The sequence below is a fragment of the Vespula vulgaris genome, chromosome 9, assembly GCF_905475345.1.
Source record: "Vespula vulgaris chromosome 9, iyVesVulg1.1, whole genome shotgun sequence".
In the NCBI taxonomy this organism is placed as follows: Eukaryota; Metazoa; Arthropoda; class Insecta; order Hymenoptera; family Vespidae; genus Vespula; species Vespula vulgaris.
This window is the reverse complement of record NC_066594.1, coordinates 1,200,001-1,223,950: the sequence shown is the minus strand read 5'-3', so window position 1 is coordinate 1,223,950 and position 23,950 is coordinate 1,200,001. Positions and strand designations below refer to the sequence as shown.

The 23,950-nt window shown below is 41.2% G+C and overlaps 1 protein-coding gene across 10 annotated transcripts in view; it reads right to left on the bottom strand.

Moving 5' to 3' along the window:
• Positions 1-23,950, bottom strand: part of LOC127066335 (zinc finger protein 853-like) — a 97,151-nt gene that overhangs the window by 55,874 nt on the left and 17,327 nt on the right. For 9 of the 10 annotated variants that reach the window (XM_050999920.1, XM_050999911.1, XM_050999918.1 and 6 more), the window contains exon 3: positions 7,211-7,547. In XM_050999920.1, coding sequence (XP_050855877.1) covers positions 7,211-7,547 — 337 coding nt within the window. The remainder of the gene's footprint in view (positions 1-7,210; positions 7,548-23,950) is intronic. The other variant, XM_050999912.1, reaches the window with a different exon arrangement.

Sequence of the window (23,950 nt, the reverse complement as noted above, 5' to 3'; positions counted from 1 at the left end):
TTGTACGAGGTGAGGAAGAACAATGTGATGGTTTTTTTCTTTCTTTCTTTCTTTTTCTTTTTTCTTTTCTTTCTTTCTTCACCGATGAAACCTCGTACAACATTCCACGTTGTTAGAAAGAATTTTTCTCCTCGTCGTTAGGAAGGAAAGTAGGATGCGACATTTTCCTTCGCGAAAAGGGTTAGTAACGAAAGTAAGTCAGTAACGCGAGGGTGAGTCTTCTGTCGATTTTGGGGACTAAAACGTAAGCATCCTCTTTAAGCATTTTAAAGAACGATCGAAGTAATCGGCGTTTTGACGGCGTACATCCATATGTATTATTCTATCAATAATAAAATTTCTAATTAGCTCGATATAAATATAACGAGCGATCAAACGAGAGAAAGAGAAAGATAAAAAGAGAGATAGATAAATAGATAGAAAGAGAGAGAGTTTATCGTCTCTGAATGCTCGTTCGAAAAGTAAATCGACCTTGCTTTTTCTGCAACGAGTTATGTATGTGTCTACGTACATCTATATACATTTATTACTTCTAACCGCATCTTGAACTATTCTATATCAGTAACAGGAGCGATAAGATAGCCGTTGGAAAAATGTAAATCTCATAGCAACAATCTGAAAACACACTCTGGATTTGCGAGATACGGAAAAAGTTATCGTCGTACGTTGAAAAACATTGGAAAAAGCGTAGATCCGTACGTTTTAATGCGAGAAATTCCTTTACGAGTATATCATCGTTAATTTGTTAAATACGTGTAAGATAGAAAATAAATAAAAATCTCTTAGTATTATAATTTCGAATATCTATTATTTTAGCGATTAATTTAAGGGTACCAGAAGTATGAGGAATTCAGTATCGGATTGTCATGACTTCCTTCATAGTTAGCTATATTACATGGCGTAGGTTTCGGTCACGTGATTTGCCGGGGTATGCAGGATCCATTAAATTTTAATTAACCGTGCAGAGAGAGAGAAAGAGAGAGAGGGATGAATAGAGGGAGAGAGGGAAAGAAAGAGATAAAAAGGAAGTAAACGAAAGCATTAGTACGGCTCGTAATTCTATGGTCCAGGTTGTATCATCTCGTAATTGATTTCATCGATCATTAATACCAACGAAGGTGCTAAATGGAACAGTAAAATAATAAGCGTGAACAGGTTTCCCACGTAAGCTTTACATTAAAAATAACTTCTTTGTATTAAAAATGGTCTTTTTATTTCTTTTTTTCTCTTTCTTTCTTCTCAAAGCTACGACAAACGATGAAAATTCTCTTTCTTTTAGGGAAAGAACCATTATATATCGCGTGACGTAGAGTTCGAGATATGTGGAAAAAAATAAAAAAGAAAAACATAAATAAATAAATAAGTAAATAGATAATCCTTTTTCGAACGTACTTTTTCTAATGCGATCAGCAAACGAAACTTTGAAGCGGGGGTAAGGGGAAAGGGAAGGAGGAGAGGGCGGCGGAAAATTTCAAAGAAAAACGATTATCGATTGACATCGGAAGGCAACTTTGGAAGAATTTACTGATACTCTCGTTGGTATCAACGCAAAGAGAAATCAAGTAAACAGTGTGCATCGAGATTTCTTATCGCAAAACGCACGCAATCTTTTAGTGCGCTTACAGTGACAATGGCGTGCGATCGCTCGGAGGTGACCTTAAAAAATGCTGACGTGGCGAATGCCAGCTAGCTTGAAGCAACAACTGTTCGTAGGATCGTTTTTCGTAACGAATCACCGTTACAACGATCGGCGAAGAGAAATAAAAGAAGAAGAAGAGGAAGAAGAAGACGAAAAAAAAAGAAAGAAATTTCACGAGGGGAGGTTACGATTCGTTTCGATAAGAAGAAAAAAAGAAAAGAAGAAAAAAAGAAAAGATAAAGATAAAAAAGGGGATGCAAGAAGGAGAGCCAAAGGGGGTGAAAAGGGGAGGAAAAAAAGCGTAGGCGTATTATCGACGTTAACGTCCCTTCCCTTCTTCTAAGCATGGTATAGAAAACGAATGCCGTGGCTCTATTCAAATTAACCCTCATGGAAAAAATGTAGAGCCGTGGAAGGGTTGCCAGGCCGAAATTAGAATAGACCCGTCGATAGTCGTCCTATCGTCTATGCATATGCGCCATGACTACGTTAATTTTCTTTTTTTCTTTTTTTCCCTGTTCTTTTTTCTTTCTTTCTTTCTTTTCTCTCTTTTTTTTTTGTTTGTTATAAGACTACGCTCGATGATCTCTCTCTAATCTCTTTTCTACTCCCTGGTTCTTTTTTCTTCTTTTTTTTTTTGCTTTCTCTCTGTAATAAACCTTGCATTAATTAAGTCGATGATCCAACGATGATTGGCACGAATTATAATAATTTAGTCTATGACTTTCTTTTTTATTCTTGAAGAAGGATGAAAGTAGGTAGACGTGTTAAACGTCATACCCTTGCGATTGATTCGAATGTTGCACTCATAATACGAAATTAAAAGAAAGAAAGAAAGAAAGAAAGGAAAAGAAAACGAGAAGCCGCTGTTAGTAAGGCACGTTACGTCTATTGATTTGGTATAGAATATGTACAAACGTAGCCGTCAGAATTCGGCGCAAATTCGGAAATTGAATTAATGTTTGGCCGGTACGAGTAAACGTTAGAACTAATATTATGGGACTAAATATTTACTCTTCGCGGACGATGTATCGCTTAATTACTTCTTCATCCTTCTATCTTCGTTCTATCATCAGCAATGGATCCTTTGTCGAAAATGATAAATTCTAATCAATTACTAATATCGAATTGATATATGATCGCGATTAAAGAGACGCGAAGAACGAAAGAAAAAAAATTTTCTCGAAAGAAAGAAAAAAAAATAAGAGGGTTAGGAAAAGAAAAAGGGTAGTTCCTTGCTCGCGATTACCAACTTTTCTTAATCTTTTATCGGATTCTTGAAGAAGGTACAGGCCGTTGTTGCTTTTTCTTTTGCGTTGACTTTGTCGGGTTCGCAAGAGAAGGATAGAGAGAAAAAGAGAGAGAGAGAGAGAGAGAGAGAGAGAGAGAGAGAGAGAGAGAGAGAGAGAGAGAGAGATGAGGAACGTTTTCGTTGCTTTGATTTTTCTCGAGACGTCTGGCGAAGCATTCCGTCGCATGAATTCTTAAACGGGCAAAATTACCGAATTAAAAGTGCGAGGTAGACAGAAAAAGGAGGCTCGCAAGGGTGACGGCTCGTCACAGAGAAAATCGAGTCGCCTCTGCTGTTTCTCCTGTTACTGATGGTGATGTTTCAGAAGCACAGAGAGATAGGAGAGAGGGGAGAGATGAAGGGGTTGAAAAAAGGAGAAATTCGACGTCTGAATTCTAGATCGGTTGTCCTTTTTTGCTTCGCTTTATGGCGGCACCTCGTAAATAGGAATATGCAGAGTCGTTATGAGAGCGCGAGTCATTTGCTAAAGTGGAAAGAGAAAAAGAGAGAGAGATAGATAGATAGACAGACAGACAGATAGATAGAGAGAGGGAGAGAGATAAAGAGAAAGAGAGAAGCACACCCCTTTCGCGAAAGAGCCTTAATTTTTATTCATGCACAGGCGAAACGGTAATTTTTCGCGGCATTAAGTGGGCTTTAAAATTGTCCGGTCAATTTCGTCCTGAGTACGTGATCCTTTTTTCAAACGATACTTTAGCCAGCTGGCTCGGCAATCGAAATGGGGGTTGGGACTATGTTTTGTCGTTCTCGAGCTTCGATGATAACCGTACAAAATTACTGGTTCATAAGTGAACTTCTTCGATCTGGCCGCGTAAATTTGGAAATTCGAAAGTAACCGCGTTTAAAACTTTAATGAGACCTATGAAATCTGAGAGAATAAAGATAGAAAAGTGCATTAAGAATGTTCTATTCTTGGACGAACGTTTAGAACTGAACAGAATCGATCGCTTTGATCGATCGATCGATCTCACATACACAACGATCGTTCAAAAAATTAAGGAGAAAAAAAGAAAGTAACCAGAGTAAAGATAAGTACCTAAGTACATATCTTTTTTTCTTTTTCTAAACCTAATCGACACTCTTCCCATGAATTTCGAACGGTCTTTTTAACGAGTTATCGCCCTCTCGAAAACTGATTAGAAGCATGCGTTCGATCGTGAGCGTGGAATAGACCGATCATTAGATTTTCCTGTTGAAATTGAGTTTTGCTCGTTGCCGAAGGGATAATCTTTACCAGGCAGCAGCAACCCTAGTATATGTAACTGTGTTTAACGCTGGCCACACTATATCTATAGAATACTCACATTCACAAACTACGTGAGTGTATGTGCAACGTTCGAACGTGCGAGCGACGAGCGAACGAGCGAGCGAACATACGCGCGCGCGCGCGGCTATTCGACAGTGGCGACACGCGTAACTTCGCTTCCATTATTGAACGATCGGGCGATCGAAAAATTCCCGCGCTTTTTTGCGCGGTCCGAGTTCGGTGGGGCCATCGGCTTTCCTATTGGATGCCGCAGCGCAGTCACCCTCGCACGGACGCTAGGAGGGGGATGCTTGAGAAGATGTTCTCGTTCTCTCTCTCTCTCTCTTCCTCGTTCGCTTGGTCGTTCTCTCTCTCTCTCTCTCTCTCTCTCTCTCTCTCTTCCTCCCTATACACCCTTCGTTCGTATTTGTCTAGTCTGCAGCTATTGACCGGGTATCGATATCGTCGACACTCGATATTATATTCGCCATTCCTTCTATTCTCTTCATTCCTTTCTCCCCTCCTACTTGCACGATCCACCCCTTCTCTCCCGTAACTACCCTCCCTCCTCTACACCACCCACTGTCCGTTTCACCTCTCGCACGCATTCTGATAAATTTCGGTTAATGAATTATATATGTGCCATATATATATATATGTGTGTGTGTGTGTATGTATAATATATATAATATATATTATATATATGTATTATATAGATATATATGTATTATACATACGTATACATATATATATATGTATGTATTATATATAATGTATATAAACATAAAGGCCCGGGAATAGAGGGTGAGTGCCGAGAGAGGACGAGAGAGAGAGAGAGAGAGAGAGAGAGAGAGAAGCAGCAGTCGGTCGCAGTGGAGCAGTAAATTCCCGCCGTTTTTTGAATCCGATCGACCAATCGCGCCACGCCAGAATCTCGTCGAAACGAGAGATCAATACGCCGCGTAAATGCCGTATCGGGACTATATCGGAAGGAAAGCGGTATGCGCGGTTTGCAAGCAGCCGTTTGTCGGAATTCGAGCTGTCGGGAAAATGGTGGTTGGTGGGTAACGAGGCACGAACCGCCCGCCAATTTTTGAATCCGTGCCGGCAGATATTCCGGATGACACAGGGAGATATTAAAGAGAGAAACTGCGTTCGATTGGACCAAAGATATTCTCTTCGGTCGTTGCTTGCATCAATTTTTACAGTTTCTTTTTTTCCTTTGTTTCACGTTTAAAGGATAACGTCAAAACATTCATTCATATCGTGTCTTTAAAGATTTTATCGATCATAATTAAAGTTAACCTAGTTCGAGACTTAGTCATTGATTAAATTAATCTGACGTAGAGTTTATCGTATGATAATATTAAATATCAATAGAAAAGGACTATATATATATATATATACATATACATATGCATACATACACGCACATATATATGTATCTATATATGTGACATCGTTGATGACATCGTTGAAACTCGGATAGTATTGTTTAAGTATATATTAGTTGTGTAAATGTTCCTATTTTCGAGAGAGGCGTGGGCGTACGTGTTCCTTCAGTTCCTTCAAATACAATGACGTTTACATCGATGAAAAGGTGAAAAGTCGAAGTCGCATATGCGGCACCGAAGTTCTCGCGTGTACGGTCTAACACGCGGTACGTTTTGAGCACCGAGTATATGCGAGGTGGTGCGGGAGGGCGGAGATACGTAGCCAGGGTGGTTATTAATGTAAGGGGTGGCTGAGCAGTAGTTATTTGGCCATGGGTGGCCGCGAAAGAGAAGGCTACGTCGAGAAGTGGGCGGTTGGGTTGGGTGGTGGGCTAAAATCAATGCGAGCCCTTCTTTTATCCTGAGCTACGGCCAAGAAAGACGAACTTTCGAGCAAAGCCTTCGTACGAGCGCGTTACCGTCACACGTATGCATACGACCAACGAAGAAATGAACCGAACTGAACCGAACTGAACCGAATTGAATCCAACCAAATCGAACCAAATCGAATCGAACGTTTTTACTTTTACGTTTATTTCGTAAAAATTATCTCTTTCTTCTATTTCTCTCATATTTCATTTTTTATTCACATTTTTTTGATAATTATTTGTATGTTTGGCAATTAAAATAATTCACCGAGTGGGTAATATTCGCAATTAATTCTCATCATTATCGCATACTTGAAGGTTATATTATGAAATGAAGTTGAAAATAGATATATATATATATATATATATATATATATATATATATAAAAGAAAAAAGAGAAAAGGTTCGATTTATCTGAGATTTATCAGAGATTTATCATTTTTTACGAGAGTGAACAATACTCGTGAAGATACTCGAGTGATCACTTAGAAATTACGATTAGATGCGGTTTTATAAAACGTTTTCTTCGTCGTTACTGTAAAAAGAGCCCTTTCTCGATCCCTCGATTAAATAGTTAGCATGCCAACGAAGACTCTCTTCTCTTTTTCTCTTTCTTTTTTTTTGTTCTTTTTTTTGTTCCTTTTTTTTACTTCACGGTCCTAAAACAAATCTTAGCTGAGAGATCGTCGAGATTTTTCCAAGGGTCGATTCGTATATACGGCAACGAACGTTCGCTTCAAGGCTAATACCTTCCGACTGACTACGCTCATCCCTTAATGAAATTCTTTCTATCTCGACGCGAGCGATCGGTTGCCGGTTCGCTATCAGTTTTTCTCCTTCTTATACCTTTATTGCGAATCCTTTAAAATGATCGATACATCGGTACACTTAACTCATCTTGTAACAAGATTGCTTCGCGAGATTATTTTATCGAGGCTTATTTTATTATTGAAAAAAAAAACAAAACAAAAAGAAAGAGGAAAAAAAATAGAGCTTCGTTACGTTACGTTGGAAATATTTTATAATCGTTTATAAGAATATTTCTACTATCGTCAGACATATTAGCATCGGAATAATTGGATACGAAAGGAGATGAAAAGAAGAAGAAGAAGAATAAAAAAAAAAATAGAAGAAATTATAAATAAACTTACCCGTGTGTAGCCTGGTATGTTGTTGCACATGGCTAAGTTGTTTGAACCTGCGGTCACAGTAGCTGCACTTATAGGGCTTCTCGCCGGTATGAACCCTGATATGCTGCACGAGCTGATGATTGCTCGAGAAGGACTTGAGACATTGCTGGCACTGGTGTGGTTTGACCTCGTTACCGGTGATCATGCCCCCGGGTCCGACGCCAACGCCAACACCGACGCTGAGACCCGCGAGGCCTCCTGCGACGCCACCCCCGGGTCTTGCCGTCAGTGCGCCAGCACCCAGCTCCCTCGCGTGCATCTGCATCGCGCTCTTGTGCATGAAGATCTGCGAGAAGAACTGCCGGGGTTAGTTGGTACGCTGCACTTTTCGTCGAGCAACGGAGAATGGCAAATCAACCCTAAACTCGTTTTCTTATTAAGTCTTAACTCATTCGTTCTTTACGTACGAATGATAATTGTGATAGATAATTGTCCTCACTTTGCCATATACATGAATATATATATATATAGAGAGAGAGATATATATAAATTTTACATTCTTTCTAATTAGAAAGAAAAGAAAAGAAAAGAAAAATAAATTCTATCAACAAAAATTATTATTATTATTATTATTATTACTCGCATGCATGACTCGTTGATTCGCTCGATCCGATGACTAAATCACTCGTTTATCGTTCTATCGTATTCTATCGTATTTATGTATTAAGTCTCAAGGATTATAGAGAGAGCTTCAAAAGCTTCGTTGAATACATGTCAATTATGATCCCTTAAAGGAAGGGTCTTTCAATAGTTTAAGTATAATATGAAGAGAGAGAGAGAGAGAGAGAGAAAGAAAGTGAATGAGAGAGAGGAGAGAGAGAAAAAGAATAAATGAGCTTTTCAGATTATAATTATTATAATATATATACAATATTATAACATTATAATATATATATATCGTTATTCGGAGCTTTAATAGGAATATTACTTACGTAGCGGCAGAAGTTTAATGCCGCCGGCACCGGCATCGAAGTCGGAGGTCATCGCGTCGATTTTTTTTCTCGTTCCGTCGTACGATATCGGATCGTTCTTTTATCGTAGCCAAAATTACGTAACGAAAATTCTATGAAAATAATCTAACGGCCTACATAATGCCTCGTTAATTTTTAATACTGTATTATGTTTACGATTGCGTCGAATACAATTTGTTAAAGAGGAAATTGCGTGCGTATTCAGCGCTAAATGTAATTTGCAAAGTGTTAATAGCACTTTTACCTGTATTATACACTACCAAACAAAATTCTCTGAATACTAATCAAATAAAAATGGATCACGCTTATGTGAGAAGCGCCGAGAGTTATTCTTCGATCCTATATTTCGCGGCGCGTAGGAAAACGAAACTGTTGGAAGGACCGAGACCATGAGAAAGAAGAACGTTCGGTTTCGGCCACGTCCTGGAAGAACAGGTGTTGCTCCATCAGCGAGTGTGGGTGTGGGTGAACGAACGAAAGGGTTAACATTATACACAAGCAAGTTACAGTCCAGAATAAAAGTTGCTTTGAATTTTGTGCCTGTTAGCCGAGAGAAAAAAAAGGGGAAGAGAGAGAGAGAGAAAGACAGACAGAGAAAGAGAGAGAAACAGCTTGAAACTTGAACGGAATTAAAGCGAAGAAAAGAGAGAGAAAGAGAGAGAGAGAGAGAGAGAGACAGAAAGAAAGAGAGAGAGAGAGAGAGAGAGAGAAAATCAGAATAGCGATGGGCGGTGGAACGAAATGGTGTGGGAAGACGGCAGAGGATTTTATTAAAATATGTTAAAACTGTAATTAAAATCGAAAAATCTCGTGAGAAGTTTTAAGAATCTCACGGCACCCTTCTTCTTATGAGTGCAACGAGGAGGATCGGAGGTGAAGAAGGTGAAGGAGAGAGAGAAAGAGACAGCGACAGCGACAGCGAGAAAGAAAGAGAGAGAAAGAGTACCAGAGGAGAAAAAGAAATAAGAAGAAAGAAAGATAGAGAGAATTGAAATTGTCACCGGGGGTTCTCAAGTTTCTACGAGTTTCAACCCTTTACTTTGGGTTCGAGCTAACGGCCGATGGTTGACTGCTTACGATCGACACTGGGCATCCCTGACTCTTAATCCCCGTGAGAGAGGGAGAGACTGTCAGCCGATTTTACTCGTCGTCTTTTTCCTCAAGCTTTTTCTACTATCTCCTCCGGCTCCTCTCACTCCCACCTTCTCCCTCCCCCCTTTCTTTAACCCCATATATACCACTCGTTCATTCCAAACCTGAACACAGCGGGTCGAGTTATGTTACTCGCTGATTTGAATGAAATTTGTCTCGTTTCGCGGCATTAGAATCGCCGAATTAATTCGGTGTTTTCCCTCCGTGTAATTTCTTTCTTATTATCGAATATATTCGTACGACAAGTGGCGATAGAGTTTTTTCTTTGTTTTTTTTTTGTCTTTTTTTAAAGAATTCATTTCTCTGAATTTATTCGTTTTTTTCGACGTTTTTCTTGTTACTTCTCTTCTTTCTTTTTTACTTTTCTTTCTTCCACGAAACAAATCAGGATGGATGATAATCATTAAGAGTAGATACATTGCATCAAGTGATCGATAGTATTTAAAAAAAATTACACGTATTTAGGCCTTATCTCTTCTCTATATCTCACACATAAACGTATCTTAATCGTTACCATATCGTCCCTGTCATTTACCGGTTCATCAACGAGCCCACCAACGAATCTCAACGATTTCTTGGTTTAGTTCTTCTCCAGGAGATAGAAGAGGCTTAAAAGAAGAATTTTCGCGTTTCTCGAATTACCAACGAGCAACGTATCCATTAATCAAATTTTTATCTCTTGGCAGACGGAAAATTGCGTCCCGACGTTCCGACCATACTGGCGGTTTGAATCTTTTTTTCTGATTTATAGTCGTCGCTGCCGTGAAAAAAGGGTGGGAGGGAGGAAGAAGAAGGGGCCGGGGGGAGGGAAGGAATAGAATGAGGAGAAGAAGGAAGGCAAGGTCCGCGAAGAGAAATGAAAAGAGGAAGGAGAAAAAGAAGAAAACGGAAAGAGTCGCCTGGCCGCGGGCCGTCGGCTTAATGTCCTTAATAATGGAAAAATATATCAAGCGACACCCGGTGTATTTCCTAAAGGCCATCTCTCACCTCGAAATCTTACCCCCGTTTCCCCCTCAACAACCCCAACCCTTTCTTCCCTTATTTTTCGTTCCCTTTTTTTTTCCTTTGCCCACGTTCATCCCACACCCCCATTCCGCCCACCATCTCTCTCCCCCATCCCATTTTTTACTTCGAAATCAAAAGTTTCCGTTTTAACGAGGGATCACGATCCTTTTTACATACTTCACCCTCTAATCCTAATCTCTCTCTCTCTCTCTTTCTTACAATGTTAGCGAGTAGTACTCGGTGCACGTGTGCGCAGGAGAGCACGCATGCACGCACTCACGTACACGATACCACGTTCTCGCACGGTATCCAGAACATTCCGCGTGGTTTAACCACCGGTTCGCCCTCCACGTCCCGTTCCGTCCCGCGGCGTCCCGCACCGTTCCGTTCCGTTCCGTCCCGTCCCGTCCCATCCCGTCCCATCCCGTCCCATCCCGTCCCGTTTCGTCCCGTCTCACCAAGACGGCCACCGCCACTGCCGCCTCCTCCTGATGCTGCTTCTGCTCGAAGGGATCGTTAGCATTTCAGGAGAAGCCGACTCCCAACCCTTTTCTCTCTCTATCTCTCTCTATCTCTATCTATCTATCTATCTATCTCCTTCTCTCTCTGTCTGTCTGTCTGTCTCTCTCTCTCTCTCTCTCTCTGTCTGTCTGTCTGTCTCTCTCTCTCTCTCTCTCTCTCTGTCTCTCTCTCTCCCATTCTACTGTGAGTTATGTCCGAGTGTAACATCGGCCACTCGAACTGGGCTACTTTATACACTTGGAATACACAAAGCGGAGCTCTCACCTGCTGACCATATGCCTCCTCTCCGCTATAGAAGAGAAGGAGGAGGAGGAGATGGTGGAGGTGGCGCGCATACACACCTACATATGTACATAGGTACACGCACGCGCATTCTCGCTTGGAATCGTCCACCCACGCGGCTCGCATATGCCGTGGAACAGCTCGAGTATAAGTCAGCTAGCGCGAGTACGCCTTCGGCCCACCGACCCTTCCCTTTACTTTCTTCCCTTTCTTACAAGAACCTTACCATATATCCATCTCGAGTACCAACGACTCGCGACGAATAGGAAGTTGTAATCTAAAGAGAAAGAAGGAAACATCGGACGGTAGGGCCAACTTGTAGCCCCCATAATTGTCGTCTTTAATCCGACTGACCTCTTGTGTCCCTTCTTCTCGCTTTACCTTCGTTTTAACTTTATACCTTTTTCTTACGTTTTCGATTTTATCCGATCGTTTACGAGATCTGATTTCGTTAAGAATTTCCTATTTTGCGTATATACTTATTCAAGATTCGAGGATTTTCTTTTTTTCTTTTGCTTAAGTCATTGGATTACTAAAGTGTACAAGAGAAAGTTTGAGTATTTTAAAGAACGATTACTCGTTCAATTTAATATCGCTAAACGATGAGAATTATTTATTAATGGCCGGAGACCATCGATCTAGAGACAAGGCATCACTTTTCATCGTTTCACCCTATTCGCAGTATCGTAGACTCGTGGAAGAAGCTCGCATTACTTCTCGTACGTCCATACTTGTTACCATAGCGTTCAATGTCGATGGTTTAGCAGCGCGCGTACCGTTCGAGCGTTTTTATCGAGATAATAAGTGTCGACGATGGGTTATCACGAGGACTGAGACTAGGCGCGTCCTAGTTCTTCGCGATGAATTCTAGCACGCGAGCGTTAAATCCGCGACAGTGGATTCGATCGGAGAGTGTATCGAAGTTGCGTGAGACGGTAGAGAGAGAAAGAGAGAGAGAGAGAGAGAGAGAGAGGAAGAGAGGGAGGGAGAGAAAGAGAGGGGACGGGGGGTGGGTAGCTGAGTGGTGCAAGAGGAAGGGAGGAGAAACTGGATGGTAAAAATTAAGGAGATAAACGTGGTGGAGGGATGGGGAAAGCAAGCGCGATTTATCGCGCGTCTCGTCGCACACCGATCGAGAGGAGAGTGAGAATCGAGAGGACGTACGGTCCCGTTGGTTCCTCTGGATATCGAGAATAATTACCTGCGGCGGTAAGTGGTGATGCGGATGCTGATACGTCGGCGGTACGTACGGCGGGTGGCTCGAATGGTTGTGGGGGTGAGTTCGGGGATGGTTTTGATGCTGAACTTGCGGCAGGGGTGGTGGCTGGGGTGGCTGGCCTGGGGGAGGCGGTGTCCAAGGCCCGTGGCTCGGCCCGTGGCTTTCATTGGTGCCATACATCTTCACGGAAGAATCTCGAGCACGCGACCTGAAGAGTACCACCCACCCTCCACGCAAGACGATACGAAAGACTCGGATAGTGACATCGCTACCCTAACTCCAACTCGACCCTACTAAGTCTCGCCTCAGAAGCTTAATTTCCTTTTGGACAGTTGCCAGAAACACGTCTTTCCGAGGACAAATTTTTTCTTTCTTAGCCTTTCCCCTCTTTTCTTTTTTTCCTTTTCTTCCCTCCTTTTTTCTTCTACTCGTTCCTTTTTTCTCTTTGTCTTCTTTATCTTCTTTATCTTCTTTATCCTCCTTCTTCCTCCTTCTATTTATTATCGCGCTTTTCTACTCGATGCTATTACCAATCGATGTCTACTGGGGGGAATATGAAACTTGGACATGCTACGATACGATCTTTAGATAGATCTACTTCGTAATCGCGTAGATTGTCCTTCTATATTTTCATTTGGAAAGATAACTCTACCGGGAGAGGTAAGAACCGGTCCTTGGCACGATCGTACTACTTTCGATGTGGCCGATCTCCGAGTCTCCTATCACTTGCATGATCCTCGACAAATGTCCGTTTCTATTCGTTTCGCGATTATCGTGGAGAAATGTGGAGATAGAGAATGAAAGAATTAACGAAGCCGGACACGGAAAAATCATACGACAATGTTCTTAGTGTCAGAATTTTTCTTAAGGATAAATCGATCAACGCACAAACAAGTGGATTTCCGGAAACGATTCTAACAGGGATAAATGTTTTCTTTCTTTTCTTTTTTATTTGCGTTATCACTTGTTAAAGTTACTGCCAAACACGTTGACCCAAAACAATTGATTGTAGAAAGGAGAGAGAAAAAAAATTGCGAAGAGCACAACGAAAAATTGTAATTATCGTTCTGATCACTTGGCGACGATCATTCACGACACTTCTTTTTTAAATCTCGACGATCGTTAGGACTTTAGCCTCCGTCTCCCATAACCCTCTGCGATCGCGGAATTCTTCCGCGTGCACTTCGCGTGGTAATCTACGTTCGGGTCGACGACGATCGCCGACGGTAGAAATAATTTTTTCTCGTCGACGATCTCCCACATATTTTTCATCGCGAAGAAACTCGCGATCGACTAGTAAAACCCGATCGTTCTTTGCGCTTTAGAAACCCGTTGCGCGAATATGTACTCGTGCACACTCGTACAAAGTCCACCTCTCTTCGAGGTTAATTTTCGCGAAGGATCTTCTCTATCCTGAATGAGAAAGTTCTCTATATGTATCTAACGAATTTCCAATCGATCGATGGATCATACGAAGATCGTTCAAGATCGGTCTTCCACCACTTCTTGAACGTAAACGGACCCTCGTGGTTCCATTTCCTTAATGTCCGTGCGATTTCAACACAAATTTCCGATCATATCGAATGCCTCGAACATTCGGCACACTGGTATAGTTATAAATGTGAATGGTCGAATAAAAAATATACTTTGCTCTTGTACTTGACGGGGGGTGTAACACAGAAATCAAGCGTAACTAGGATGATGTGTGAGTATGCGGCCGAACGATAGGGAACTACTAACTATCACTTTTTATCGTCGAAATGTACTCTTCTTTTTCTTTGGATAACTGGTATGTACATATATAGATCGAGGTGGTGGATGTCCGAGTTTAGAAATGGGGTGGGGGTATATAGGGCCGTGCGCGCCGTACCGGAAGCAGAAAGGAGCGGATTCGCGGACGCAGCGCCGTGCGGCAACGCGTGGCGTCTCTCGCGAACTAAGCCTCCTCGAAAATGGGGGGGACGTCAGGCGATTTCTCGGTCTCTCGCGCGCGCGATTCCTGCGAGCCTGCCGGCCGCGTGCGTGTACTCGCGCGGGGGAAAGAAGAGAGAGAGAGAGAGAGAGAGAGAGAGAGAGAGAGAGAGAAAGAAAGAGAGAAAGAAAGAGAGAGAGCAGCAGCAGTAGTAGTAGTAATAGTAGTAGTAATAGTACGAGTAGTGCTACAACGTTAGATCGAGTGTGAGTAAGAGAAAGAGAAAGATAAGAAAAAAGATTGGAAAGGCGAACTGATAAGACGACGGAAGAAAAAAATCGCCGGCTACTCGTCGAGATATCGATTGAAATAACACGATTCCGGGGAAGGTCTGGCCAATCGGTATTCGCGACACGGCGGAAGCCGCCAATCCTGCCTGCTTTCGCCTTTACGGCTATCTCTCTTTCGTAACCTCCCTCGTTCCTTCCACTCCTCATACTTGTTCTCTTTCTCCTCCTCCTCCTCTTCCTCCTCCTCCTCCTCCTCCTCCTCCTCCTCCTCTTCTTCCTACTCCTTAGCACAGTATTCTCCTACTCCTACCTCTTTTCCTCCTTCTCTATCTCCTCGTCTTACTTCTACATAGTCGTGGCTGCCCGTTGCTTCTTTCCCTTTACCCTTTCCTACTTGCTGCATCAAGGAGAAAGGGAGATTGAGAATATGATGAAGAATGAAGGAGAGAGAGAGAGAGAGAGTTTCGTGATTCAGGAAGTATCGACCTATCGAGGAATCATCCTCGGCACGATGTCATTTCTTCCATCGTGATACTCTTCTTTTATCGGATCAACGTGTTCCTTCTTTCTCTCTCTCTCTCTCTCTCTCTCTCTCTCTCTCTTGCTTTTTCTCTGCCTCTTTCTCTATCCTTGTATCTCTTTCGTTCTCTTTTTTTCATTCCTCACCCTTTCGTTGATTTAGAACGCCAAAAGCAGAATCTTTTCGCGGTATTTATATTCCATTTTATGACGTTTATTGAAGAGATATACGAATAGGATCACGGATCGAATCGTATTAACAGTGATTCTTTTATCGTGTATTTCGAAATGAACGTATTAAATTTGAAAAAAGGAAAAAATAATCAACGTTTTTAAGAGTAAATAATATCGAAACATCGATGATCATTTTCGCGTTTAATTTTCGCAGAAAAGAAAAGGACAGAAAGCGGAAGAAGAAAGAGAAAATAAAAAAGAAGAAGAAGAAGAAGAAGAAGAAGAAGCAAAAGAAAGAAGAAAAAAAAACGACGAGCTCACCCTCCCGCGAGGACTTTGAAGCTATCGATAAAATCTTTCAAGTATATACATTTTTTCGCGCGTAAAAAAAGTTTTGCTTTTCTGAGTCGCTCGAGAGGAGAAATTTCTCGCTCGAAAGAGGAGAGGCCACGTATCGGAGGAGAGACGCCATGCTCTTTTTTCGACGTCTCTCGTCGAATTTATTTTGGGCGTGGGACCGCGAAGGTTAGTCAGCCGCTTGGAAAAGTGTTCGACCGAAAGTGCGAGTGTGCCGTTAGAGAAAAAGAGATAAAAAAAGAAGAAGAGTATGCGGGGCGGAGTCTGATCTCAGGGAAAGAGACAGAAAGAGAGACAGAGAGAGAGAAAGAGAGAGAAAGAGAGAGAAAGAGAGACGCTCGCTCGTTGCCTATCCATCATGGCCGCTTTATCAGTGACGTCACGATAAGACTTTCATGCACCGATGCACAAACGTCCGTGAAAGATTCTTCGATCTAGGAAAAGTAACGGCGCGAAGTCGCACGTTGCTTCTTTGGTTCGGTTGCACCCTACTACGCGTCCTATGTTTCGCACGTTCTTTTCTCTTTTTCTTTCTGTCCCTTCCTCTCTTTCTTTTCCTCTTTCTGTCTCATCCATTTTGGACTTATTCTTCCACACTTTCTTCTTTCTTTCCCCTTTTCTTTTTCTCTTCACTTTTTCTTTTTTCTTTTTTCGATTCCTTCATCGAGACGAAAAAAAAAATGGCCGCTCGAAATCCCACAAGTTCCTCGTCTCCTCTCGTCTCGACGAAACTTTCCAGTCGGATTTATTCGCGACCGTAAGAGAAAAAGAGAGATCTCTTTTGTCGTCCGAGCAAAATCCGCTTTCCCCGTAAGAGACAGAAAATGATGGTACGAATTATAGACGATGGTTTGGTGGGGTACACCAGTGCGACGTTTTGGCTTGAGACCTAACCTAATGTTTTTTTTATCCTCTTCCTTCCTTCTTTCTTTCTTTCTTTCTTTCTTTCTTTCTTTCTTTCCTTCTTTTTTCGTTTCTTTTTTTCTCTTTCTTTTACATTTCTTCAAGAACGTAAGTACCTATTTTAAAACTTTCTCAAGATCAAACGATAGGGCGGGGGAGTGAAATGAAGTGGAGTGGGGAAAATCGGCTAGTCGTTGATTGCAAACCTGACAACTACGATGAGCGATGTTCCAAACGAATGTTCGAAATAGAGTCGATGATGAAATGACAAATAAATAGTTGAATTATAGTCCAAAGACATGCAAAACATAAAAGGGAAGTAAGTAGATATAGACAACGCGAGCAACGACCCCATTGAAGAAAGCATGTTCTCTCGAGTTAGAGTTCCACGGTAACACGGAGAAAGTGTATCGAGTGATATCGGGCAATGCAGGACAATCGTGATATACCGCTCATTCAAAGTCCACCGTCTGACGTTTCCTATTATTTACGTTTCGTTAATAATAAGAAATGTCGTAGAAAAATAAAGCGTCGTTATGTTTAACCTCATTTTTCTTCGCGTCTCGTTCATGTCTCTTTTTCTATTCAAAAAATATCACTCTTAATCGTTTGATGCTATATATATATATATATTTATCTACTTATCTATCTTTCTTTTTTCTTTCTTTCTTTCTTTCTTTCATTCACTATATACGGCTTCAATGTTCGCTGAAACGAGGAGAACGATATACCGGGAAGTAAAAGTGTTCGGTTTAAAAATAGGGTAACAAGACGAATCAATTAAGCCAATAAATTTTGCCGAGTCGGTGTCGTAGAGTAAACGAGCGTTATCGTCCATTCGTATCGTCGGAAACGTATCGACTTTATGTACCTACGTTTCGGAGACTTGGCCTCTTATTTGGCCTTTAACGATGCACGAACGATAAATCGTCGTAGTGCGTCTAATAGTGCGCGAAACCTGCACACAAGACACTAAGAGATATCGTCGACGAGATAACGTTTGAGCAAAGAGATTTCTTACTTTTTCTATTTTCTCTTTTTTTTTTACCGTTCGATAAAATTACATCTATTACAGGAGAGACAACTTATTTTCTATCGGTTACTTTCGAAAGATAGTTTTCTTCTCTCTTTTTTCTTTTTTTTCTTCTTTTTTTCTTTCCTTGGCTCGTTGTTACCAAGATATCATCATAATTGACAATATTTTTTCCATAAGAAGATAGATTAGACGGACACGGACAATTCTTTCGTTCTTAAAGTCATACTCGTACAACGTGCATCGAAAACTAATTAATCATAATATTTCAACTTAACGTTAAAATCAGAATTAATATTAACGAATGGAATATGGTCGGTATTTTTTCCGCAACGCGGTATTACATATCTAAAATAATACTGTTAAATAGAAAGAAATTATCAAAAATAAGATGCAGGAGATGGGATAACGTCTTTGAAAGTACAAGAGAGAAAAACAGAGAGAAAGAAAGACAGAAAGAGAGAGAGAGAGAGGGAGAGGGAGAGGGAGAAAGAGAAAGACGGAAATATTGAAGAGAGAGAATCTCTTTTTATTTCCTTCGAAGACCGAACAAACTATTTTCATTGATACCAACGTTATTCGTATAACTGACCACGGTAACGATGATAAAAAAGAAAAGAAAAAATTAAAAGGAAAAGAACGGTAAAGAAAAGAGTAGAATGAAAAAGTCGATGGGAACAAAGTGATGAGATGGTAGTTGTAAAACAGCGCAATAAAAATAAACTGTTCTAGCAAGGGTTGGAAGACCGTGGCGAGGGGATGTGAGCGAGGGGGTGTACTTTCAACGGCGAGAAGAATGGATAGAAGAAAAAGGTGGAAAAGGAAAAGGAAAAGAAGAAGAAGAAGAAGAAGAAGAAAAAGAAGAAGAAAAAGAAGAAGGAAAAGAAGAAAAACAAGAAGAAGAAGAAGAAGAAGAGCGAGGAAAGGAGACGGCTAAAATAAGGAGAATAATGAAAGAAGCAAATAAGAGTTTCTCTGTATTCTTTCTCTCTCTCTCTCTCTCTCTCTCTCTCTCTCTCTCTCTGTCTCTCTCTTTTTTTCCCCACCACCGACATAGAACGCCTTCTCTTTCTCCAAGATACCGTTGGAGGGGAAAGGCAATGAACAAGAAGGCAAGATGGCGGGGGAGGGGCCGCAAGAGTGACCGCGAGAGGTGCGGGAGAGAAAAAGAGAGAGAGAGAGAGAGAAAAGAGAGAGAGAAACAGAGAGAGGAGACAGAGGAGAGACAGAGAGAGAAATAAAAGTCCGGCAGGCCTTGGCTGCTGCGGTCGTCCAGCCGCGTTGCCAAGTCTCATTTGTTTATCATAGTTCGTCGGCCTGTAGTCCGACTTCGTTTTAAATAAAAAGATAATATATATATATATATATATATATATATATATATATATAAAAGAAAAAGCAAGAGAAGAAAAAGAAAAAAAATAGAGACGAAGAAAATGTGACTCTACGGTATACATACATATTTGCACATCTACATGGATCGTTATATGCGATAAAGGACGATAATAAACTCTGCGACGTGTTTGCGTGTCGGCGATGCTTAGCGTTAACCAAATGAAATTAACGTCGTCGACCCTTTTTCAAAATTTACCGCCAAAAATTCTGAATTCTTTATTATAGTATACGAGGAGTATACCGAACCCGCCCGTTTTCTTCTTTCTTGACTCGTAATTATCGACGATAAGCTTAGACCTTTTTTTCTACTTTTTTTTTCTTTCTCTTTTTTCTTTTTTTTTTTCTTTTTCTCTTTCTTTCTTTCTTTCTTTCTTTCTTTTCTCTTCCCTTCTTCTCAGTAGTCATCAACGTAACGTATTTAATCATAAATGTGAGCTATTCATTATATACGCAACGGTTGACGGAGGATGGCAGAGCGTAAAACGATTTCATTGAACTTGGCAACTGTTCCCTGCGAGAAGTTAGCGAAGAAACGCGGTTGATCGTTGCACCGAGAGCAATGAGAACTTGAACGTTCCGGTTAAAAACATCGAACGGTCATAATTATTCTTAGAGCGTTATACTATTTATGCCAATACTAATTTCATTGCTATTAGAAAAAAGGGACGAAAAGTAACGAAAAAAAAAAAAAGAAAAGAAAAGGGAAAAAGAGAAAAAAGAAGTCAAATCAAACCAAATCAAATCAAAAATACTAATGACCCCGTTCGTTGAGTCCCTTAACATCGGGTAACTTGATAAATCTCCGATAAGAATGTATAGCTATTCAGAAAACGCGCGGAAAGTCCGAGTGGCGTGCGAGAGCGTGCGGTTCGCATATCTTGGATGATTTAAAATTGCCGAAGTTTAGATCGCGATCGCATTGTTCGAAGTCGGTCGGGTTGGTCGGTGGTAATGCCGAGTAAACGATAAGGATCGGGGCCACTGTCATCCACGTTTCCTCGAGTTGTTACTCTCGTAACATGGTGCGAGTAGAATGGGATTCGTTAAGGAAGAAAGAAAAAAACATAAAAAAGAAAAGAAAAGAAAAAGAAAGATAAAGAAAGAAAGAAGGAAATACTTAAAAAAAAAAAGAACAAAATGAGAAAGAAAAAAAAATAAAGAGGAAAACAAAACCAACGAGGAAACGAACGAACGAACGAGCGAACGAACGAACGTAATGAAGGAAGGTAACGAAACTAATTAATAAATCGATTTCAATAATACGAAGAGGAACGAGTAAGCGATAAGTAATCTCATTCGATTTCGTCTCCGGTAGGTACGGGCTATCTCGCTTCTCAACGCGTGGCGGACTTGATTCCGACTCGTTTCTGAGTCATCGTGCGTGCGTGCACGCACTCACTCGCGCGCTCGCGAGCGCGTACTTTACACACCGCGAATGTATAAATATGTAGGTATACACGTGCGTTGTGCGTGCCCGACGTCGTTCGTTGTGCATTCTCTCTCTCTCTCTCTCTCTCTCTTGCTTTTTCTTTCTCTCCTTCTCTTTTTCTCTCTTTCTTTCTCTTTCTTCTCTCTCTCTCTCTCTCTCTTCCTCTTTCTTGGCTTTAACTTCTCGTCCGTACGCGACTTTACAAACGTTTGCATGCGAATGCGTTTGTCGTCGCGGTGGGTGGCATACACACCGATTAGGAAATTCGCCTAGAAATTCTTCCATTCCTCGTTTATACTCGTGCGCATCTAACCAAGGTAAAAGCTCGCTCGCGGATATCCTCTTGTAGTAAATATGTAAAGACTACGATAACTGGGGGATGTAAGGGGTGTGGAGGTGAGGAGGTAAAGAAAAAAAGAAAACAAAAAGAAAAATCAGAAAAAAAGATTTAGCAGCGGTAAGGTAGAAGGAAGTTTCCTTTCTCCTTTTTATATGTTTTTTTCTTTTTCTTTTCCTTTTTCTTTTTCTTTTCGCGACGTCCTCGCGTGTGGCATTGAAAGTTCGAGCACAGCGTGCCGATCTTTTCGTAATCCTCGAGAAGATCGAAGGAAAGGGAGTACAAAGATAGAGAAAGAGAGAGAGAGAGAGACAGAGAGAGAGAGAGAGAGAGAAAAGTCGTTCGTGGGATCAACCGCTTTAGCTTCGGTAGCTCGACGTTGGCACGTTTATCGTGTTCGCTTCTTCCAGCTATGCCGATTTGTTTACAGAGGATCGCGTGAGTGCACGCGCGCGAATCACGCTATTCTCCTTCTTCTTCGGTTGTCTTTGGTAACCCTCGATCGAGCGTCCTCCATGAGGACGCCCTTTGCTCTTTGTAGTTCTACTCTCTTTCCCAACCCACGCATACAGACACATACACACACATATACTGAAGCACGCATATATACTGAGAAACGAGAGCGTCGTGAATCGTCAGCACGCGACGAGGCAACAACTTTGAAGTTCTCGCACGCGGAACTATTCGTGCGGATGACCGACGGTTTCCGCATTCTGCGGAATTACGAAGAAGGATGACGTTCGCGAGGACTCGCGCGTGTCATCTACAAAGAGAGAGAGAGAGAGAGAGAGAGAGAGAGAGAGAGAGAGAAACGAAGTTTATGCCTCGGTCGATCCGTTTCGCAAGGTTAAAGGCTTCCCGACGAAACTAATCGTCGCCTCGATTAACGGTTATTATTAAAACATCTCTCGACGCTCTAACGGGTTTTCGAGTTATGCGAACCGTTGCGTCGGACAAAAACCCTATTGCATTCTTCGATCTTGACTGTTATTCGATGACAAGTCAATTGAAATTAATTCAAAAGGAAAATTTATAAATGATGAAGATAAAAAGAATATATATACATATATATATGTGTGTTTAATTTTATACACATACATACACATACGCATATATATATATATATATATATATATACATACATATATACATATAATGCGTAAGAATTAATTAATGCTAGCCGAATTTATGTCATCCTACTTTTATTTTTTCTGTATTTTTTCGTTATCGCTGCTCGCGTCAGTAAGGTTTCGAAGGAGAAATCGTTGCGCTCACGGTGCTCAGAGAGAGGGAAAGAAAAAAAGGAGAAGAAAAATAAAAAAGAACAGCAGAAGAAAAACAAGAAAAAAAGAAATAAGTAATACTGGATTTAAGATCCAGCTGCATCCGCGCAAGAACGTGTCGGATTACGCGCTCGTTCTACGTCCCTCCACCCTTCGCGTCCTTTTCTTTCGACGTGTTTTCCCCCCTTCCATCTTCCTCTCTCTTTCTTCGTCTATCTATCTCTATCTATCTCTATATCTCCTTCTCGGCCTTACTCGTTCGCGTTCTCTTTCTAACTTGGCTGCCAGAGTCTACGTACCTTATAACCGCAGTACTGTGGACTTGGCAACTAAACGAGCTGCAATAAATGGACTTCGATATTAATTAAGTCGACGTAGAGCAGCGTTCTTTGCAAATGCCCCTCTCTTACAAATTACTTCGACACTTTGCTTTTTCTTTGCAATAATCCACGCGCTTCGGTCTAATAATAATATAACGGTATAAGCGACTTATTCCCGACTTACGTACTGAAATACCTATGTGTAGAATAAGTAGCTAGCTATTCGTTCGCATTCTTTTATCGATTAAAAAGATTCATTCATTGAAAATGCCGACGTTGCCGCGAAATCAAATTCCTACAACAATGACTATGACAACGTTATTTTCCCTTCATTTGAATATAAGAGAGACTTCCTATGAATTTTCGAATGAGTTCTAAAAAAAGAAACTTGTTCAAAAAAAAAAAAGGAAAGAAAAGAAAACAACGTAAATACACATGCACGCAAAATGGCCGCTACTGTTATCTTTTCTTTTCCTTTTTTTTTTTTCTTTATTTTTGGTTAAAAAGCAACGCGTAAAAAGCTCCTTTCGAATGGGAAATCGCGTTTGTATAAACGAGAAAGAATGTGTGTGTGTGTGCGCGTGTGTATGTGAGAGAAAAAGAGAAAGAGAGAGAGAGAGAGAAAGAAAAAAAAAGAGCATAGACAAAGACAGCAGAGACAGACATAGAGAGGGGTGAAAGATATAGGAATAGAAAGAGATAAATACTCTACAGCCAAAGTTACCGCGTATTGCACCGCGTCTTGTGGCAGTAACCTTGCGTTCTCGCGTCACCGTATTTTTTATCATATCAAACGTATGCTAACAGCCGGTACGCCGACGCGTGCGCTCGAACTCGCGCGCGTTCACACTACTCGCGCGTATGCTTTATGCACACGCAAGAGGAACGAGCACGAGCGCGACCACGGTTGCGGCAAGGTAAGACAATATGAACGGGTCTGTCGGTGGTCAGTCCCTGCCGAGTACAGTCCCTGGAAAATCACGCTACGACAGAACTTCTGCGATACATTCGCGATTCGCTCGTTACATATTAACTTTATTTCTCTCTCTCTCTCTCTCTCTCTCGTTTTTTTCTTCTTCCTTCTTATTTTCTTTCTTTCGCGTCTTTTTTTTTTTTTTACATCGCGGCCAACTTCGCGACGCCTTAAGAGATCACCTTCGTTAATTTTATTTCTCGAGTTTCTTATGGTATTACATTTTTCTTTTCTTTTTATTCGTTTCAATCCGACTCCTTCGTAAAATGACTTTGAACGTGTTTTCTTTTTTTCCTCCTCCACTTTTTTTTCCCTTTCCTTTTGCCTTTTTTCCTGCTTTGTTCTCTTTTCGATCGCAACGACCAATGTTATCGAGAGATAAAGTAAATACGTAACGTTCTTACTAACGGATTACTTTTCTTTCTATTTAAAAATCTGAGCGCGATGGTCCGGTCGGCCATTAGTATTTCTTTCTACGTGAACTTTTTCTAAAGGAGAGGGAGAGGGAAAGAAAAAAGTAAGAAAAAAAGAAGCGATAAAAAGAAATCATTCGCGAGAAAAAGATCATCGAGGAACGTTGAGCTGTTCGGCCGGTGTATCAGAGAGATAGGATCGGTGTCTCTCG